The sequence below is a fragment of the Macrotis lagotis genome, chromosome 5, assembly GCF_037893015.1.
Source record: "Macrotis lagotis isolate mMagLag1 chromosome 5, bilby.v1.9.chrom.fasta, whole genome shotgun sequence".
In the NCBI taxonomy this organism is placed as follows: domain Eukaryota; kingdom Metazoa; phylum Chordata; class Mammalia; order Peramelemorphia; family Peramelidae; genus Macrotis; species Macrotis lagotis.
Genome location: NC_133662.1, coordinates 26,542,806 through 26,548,805, shown reverse-complemented (window position 1 = coordinate 26,548,805; position 6,000 = coordinate 26,542,806). Strand labels below are relative to the sequence as shown.

General features: G+C 35.3%; 1 protein-coding gene across 6 annotated transcripts in view; it reads left to right on the top strand.

Moving 5' to 3' along the window:
• ADGRF5 (adhesion G protein-coupled receptor F5) overlaps nt 1–6,000 on the top strand; it is a 173,548-nt gene that overhangs the window by 144,256 nt on the left and 23,292 nt on the right. For all 6 annotated transcript variants that reach the window (XM_074237123.1, XM_074237128.1, XM_074237127.1 and 3 more), the window contains one exon: nt 2,839–3,047. In XM_074237123.1, coding sequence (XP_074093224.1) covers nt 2,839–3,047 — 209 coding nt within the window. The remainder of the gene's footprint in view (nt 1–2,838; nt 3,048–6,000) is intronic.

Sequence of the window (6,000 nt, the reverse complement as noted above, 5' to 3'; positions counted from 1 at the left end):
AACCAGGTCACCTTGAGTTAACATTTTTTCATTTGCATAAAGTTGCCCAGCTTTACTCCAAAGGGTTGATTTTCTAACTTTTTACCCCCCTTATTTCCCAGTACAGTCTATTATATGTGGTGGGCACTTAATACAGTGGTTGATCAATGAATGGATAGATGAATGAATGAGTGAATAAACAAATGAATGCAGCTTGTACTGAACTGAAGCATTCTATTGATGGAGGGTTTTTGGTGAACAAAACAATCTACCTACTTTCCCAATTATTCTGCAGCAAGGCTAGACAAAATCACCTGGTATCCAAGTAATAGATGACCTTTCCCCCAATTTCCATCCCATCTAAAGATAGTAGGTAACCATTCACTCCAACTTCTAATCATGTCATTCATAAGTCAGTGTGTTTTTAGAATTATCTTTTTTAACTGTCTTTTGGAATGGAGGGAAGTACAGGATAGATAATATGATACAGTGGAAAGAATGTTGTATTTGAAATCAGAGGTCCTGGGTTCAGTATACTGTAGTATACTGCCTGTGGGACCTTGGGCAAGTTGTTGAATTTATCTGTATCTAAGGTTTATTTATGTCTTTTCCCATTCTTTCAACCCTCCTTCCTATCTTAAAAAAATGAAGTAATACTTCTCCTTGACAAAGCTAATGATTTCTATCTTCTCCAGTCTCCTCTACATCTTTGTTTCATTGATAATTTCCTCTGTTTCTCTGTCTTAATTCTTTTGTTTCCAATTTATACGCTTCTAGGTAGCAGCATTCTGTAATAGAAGTAACACTTGCCTTAAAGATAATATACATGGGTTTATGACGTTGGTGAACTTCTACTTTCTAGGTTTCAGTTTCCTCTTTCAAAAATGAAGTAAAGGGAATGACTTTTAAGGTCATTCCAGTTCAAGGTCTGGAGTCTTAAAACTTTTAAAATTAAATTTTCTTTTTTATTATGAATTTGACAATTATCAACAAATGCAAACATTTCAAGATACAAAGAAGAGCATGGCAGAAGCTTTTGATGAGAAAATATGAATATCGGTTACTTTTTAAAAATTATATGTGTAAATATGTAGAGATGCATAATTACTCTTTTCTGCCTACGAACTAATTTTCTTGAAAGGGCAGTTTATAGTCACTATCTCTACTTCCTCACCATGTACTTAGGTACCCTGACTCTCATCCTCATTGTTGAAACTGTTCTCTCTCTCTCTCTCTCTCTCTCTCTCTCTCTCTCTCTCTCTCCTCTCTCTCTCTCTCTCCCTCTCCTCTCTCTCCCTCTCTCTCCCTCTCCCTCTCCCTCTCCCTCTCCCTCTCCCTCTCCCTCTCCCTCTCCCTCTCCCTCTCCCTCTCCCTCTCCCTCTCCCTCTCCCTCTCCCTCTCCCCTCTCCCCTCTCCCTCTCCCTCTCCCCTCTCCTCTCTCTCTCTCCTCTCTCTCTCTCTCTCTCTCCTCTCTCTCTCTCTCTCTCTTCCTTTCTCTTCCTTCCTTCCTGGTTTTTTCAAGGCAATGGGATTAAATGACAATAGTATTAAGTGTCCAAGATCACATAATTAGTAAGTATCAAGTGTCTGAATCCAGATTTGAACTCAATTCCCTGTGCCACCTAGTTGCCTCTTGATGCTTTTTTCTAGAACACTATACTCTGTCCTCATTCTCTTCCTACCTCTCTAATAGGTGCTTTTCACTTTCCTTCATTTCAGCAAAATTCATTCAATAACACTATGACCCATTCTGTTTCCCTTCTGCCCTTCCTTATATCATGCTTTAGCACAGATAATCTCCATCTGCCCATTCCCCCCCATGACTGGAATATTCATCTTCTACATTGTTGCCCATTCTATTCCTTCCTTTCCAAGACTAGCTCTAATCCCAACTTCTCTATGCAATCTTCTTTGATCTCCCACATGAAAATAATTTCTTCATATATTTTACAACAATTTTAGACCCTTCCTTCCCACTCTTTGGCCTTCTACTCAAATTGATTTTGTGTATATAGCCTATCTCCCATTATATTTCATTTCCTTGAGGGCAAAGATTTTGTTATTATTCATCTCAATGTAATTTTAAACATTTATGAAGCATTCACTTTGTGTAATACAATGAGTATAAAAAGAAAAAAATTTAGACGTCCTTGATGTCTAGGGGTTTGCATCCTCTGGAAATATAACAGACATCTAGAAAAGGAAATACAAAACAACTTTAGAAGAGAGGGAAGGGAAAGAGAAATGGTGGAAAAAATATATATATATATACATATATATATGTATGGGGAGAGAGAGAGAGAGAGAGAGAGAGAGAGAGAGAGAGAGAGAGAGAGAGAGAGAGAGAGAGAGAGAGAGAGAGAGAGAGAGAGAGAGAGAGAATATGAACTAGCTAAAGTGTCTGAGGGTGTGGGGGAAGAGACACACATAGAGAAGCAGAGAGATACAGAGGGAAGATACAGAGAGGTATAGGTTGAGGGAGGGAAGGAGAGAAACAGAGTATGTGTGTACACACATATACACACATATACACAAATTTTCCTTCTCCAGTTCATTTTACAGATGAGGAAACTGAGGTTAAGTAACTTGTCCAGAACTAGTAAGTGTTTGAGCATGGATTTGAACTCCAGAACTAGCACTCTTAAAATGAATTGGAGTTCGAAGAAAGATGAAAATTCTAAGAGAAAAATGAGAAGACAATTTTTTCACTGCCTAGTATAGTGCCTTCCATGTAGCAGGAGTTTAATAAATACCTATTGAACAGAATTGAAATGAAGTGACAAATATCACTAATTTATCAAAGACCATTTCTAGTATCTACTTCTTTATTCCTATGGTTTCATTTTCTTTCCACTACAGAAGAGAACATCACATGCCGTGATCCTATCATAGGCAATGGGGAGCCAGGGAAAATGATTCAGAAATTGTGTCAGTTTTCAAACATACCTAACAAGGCAGGCCATCGAGAAGGTGGAACCATCACTTACATTTGTGAAGGCTCCACATGGAAAATAAAAAGCAACAATTGCATTGCTGCACCAATCAATAATCTGCTTGGCTTGGCAAAGGTAATCCCCAAATTTATATATGTTTGTGTGCATGTATATTCTTATACTATATATAATATATAATTATTATATTTATAATTATATTAATGCTTATTTGCTACTGTACACTATTAAATTACATATTTATGTATAATTATTTATAATTATATGTATTTATTATGCTATATATTATATTATAATGGAATAAGTTATTCCATATTAATTTAATATCCTAAATATAATATTGCTGTATTATATACAATTTTACCATATTAATATAAAACATTCATATCACATATAATATTCCCATATATGTATATACTATTCACATATTATATACCTGTCATTATATGATATATTATACATTTGATATGTGATATGACATATGATATATTGTATTTTAAATCATTTGTATACATGTATATATAAATAATAGTTACTGTTATATTTCCTGATCCATCCTTCTTTCAAAAGAATTTTTATTGATAACTTTTTTCAATAACATATGCATGCAATTCCAAATATATCCTTCCCCTCTGCTACCCAGAATTGTAAACTGTAACAAGGAATGAGAGGGGGGAAAAGAGAGGGAGAGGAGGAAAACTAACCAATACAGCTACCAATTTTGATAGTATATGCAGGACTCCATATAGTTCTCTGCCTCTGCAAAGAATGGAGGGAAATAATTTTTAATCTTTTTTGGGGATCAGTCTTGTAAACTTTTCCACTTCCAATGTAGTAGCTATGATGTATTATCTGTCTGATTCTTCTTACTTCACTTTGCAGTAGTTTATGTAAGTCTTCTCATATGTCTCTCTATTTCTCATTTATTATGATGTAACAATTTCCATTAAATTCATAAGCCATAGCATTCCTCAGATTAAGGGTGTCTCCTTTGTTTCCAGTTCTTTATGATGACAAAATATGCTACCATAAATATCTTGGAGCATATCTATCTCCATTGTGCAGTCAGATGAATGGATTATCTTTTTTTAGGGTTTAGCTTTTAGGGGTTAACTTTGGCTTTAACAAAATCTGGAGGATAGACAGCATTTAAAATGAAAAAAACTAATATGAATCAATGTGATTCATTAGAGTACTAGCTTCAGAGAGGAGAGGCTCATTTGTGATGTGACCTTGAAATATTTCTCAAGTTCTTTATGTGATCTTTCTACTATCCTTCATATTAACTCAACACATCTTTCAAATCTAATCAGATTCCCCAAATGACCCCAAACAGTCCTCGACCAGTGAAACTTCATCACAAATGTGCTTTAAACTCACTATCACTTTCAGTTTAAGGGAGAAATAAAGAAAAGTGCTTCTCAGATTTCATCTATATAATCCAGTTTAAGACAATTTTAATAAAATTGCTTGTAGGCAGACATATGAGCATGAATTTTTATAGTGAAAAGAATGCTGCACTTGGAAACAGTGAGTCATGGGCTAGAATCTGACCTCTGTTATTTGTTAACTGTGTGATTTCTAGAAAGTAACTTAATCTTTCTGAGTTTAAATTTCCTAATCTGTAAAATAGAAATTATAGTAATATAGCATCCCTCAGGGTGATGGTGAGGATCAGATGAGAGTGTGGAACATAAAGTGTTTCCATGTTGCCGCTTCACCTTTCTACTTCCACCATGTACACATTTACCCTAGTTTGGTTCCTTAATTTTTCTCTCTCCGATCATTGCAACCTTCTCCTAATTGTCACAAGTCTTTCTTTTCTCTAATACATTGTCCACACAGTTGCCAAAGTAGATTTTCCCAAACACAGGGCTGATCTTGTTATTTCCTCCAGATAAACTCCAGTGGCTCTCCATTACTTCTGAGATCAAGTATATTCTCTTCTGTTTGATATTTAGAGCCCTTCATAAACTGCTCTCAATCTGGCTTTCCAGCCTACTACCCTAACTAAATAATTATGAGCATCTCATGGTTCAATGGATAGAATGCCAAGCCTGGAGTTTAAATCTGACCTTAGTTAATAGCTCTATGACCCTTGGCAAGTTACTTCACCCTGTTTACCTCAGTTTGCTTATCTGTAAAATGAGCTGGAGAAGAGAATGACAAAATACTCCAGTTTATTTTTCTAAGAAAATCCCAAATATGGTCATGAAGAGTCAGATTTGACTGAAATGACTAAGCAACCACAACTCAAACCATCATTCAACAAGTATTAATTAAGTACATAGTATGTTCCAGACACTATACTAAGTGCTATGAAAAAATTTTAAATTTTTTTAAATCAGAAAATAAGGTACACTTTGGGTGAGCTATATTATATATAAAATCTAAAATCACAGTATGAAATTATTTCAATCCTCTTCAAACTAGCACTGCAACATTTTGTTCATATATTGGCACTGAGAGTAGGACCTACTGAAAGTATTTGGTTATAACTAATGCAAAAGTGACTTGTTTTAATGAAACCGTTTTTACAAAATGAGTACAAAATATTCCCTTAAGTGCAAAAAATCTAAAATTCCTACTGGCAAAGAAGCTATATGCCCTTCATGCACTCTACATTCTAATCAAACTGTCCTTTTCTTGGATCCTCACACGTAATACTTCATTTTCCAGCTCCGCTAACTGTCTCCCATGACTGGAAGATACTCCTTCTTTATTTCCATCTCAGACAATCCTATCTCCTTCAAGACTCAGTTCTAACATGCCTTTCCATGTGAGGCCTTTCCTGATCTTCCCCAGCTATCAATTCTCTCCTCTTGAAAAAATATCTTGTACTGATATCCCTATAAATGTACATATTGCATCCCCTAAAGAATGTAATCTCCTTGTCCTCAGGAACCTCTAGGGTTTTTGCATTTAAAGTACTAAGGACAGTATTTGGCATATAACAGATTTCATAAATGCTTGTTGATTTATCTCTACTATTGTTATTATCACAGAAACAGTATGGCATAATGGATAGACTTCCAAGATGGATTCTGTGTTCAAACCCAACTCTGGTACA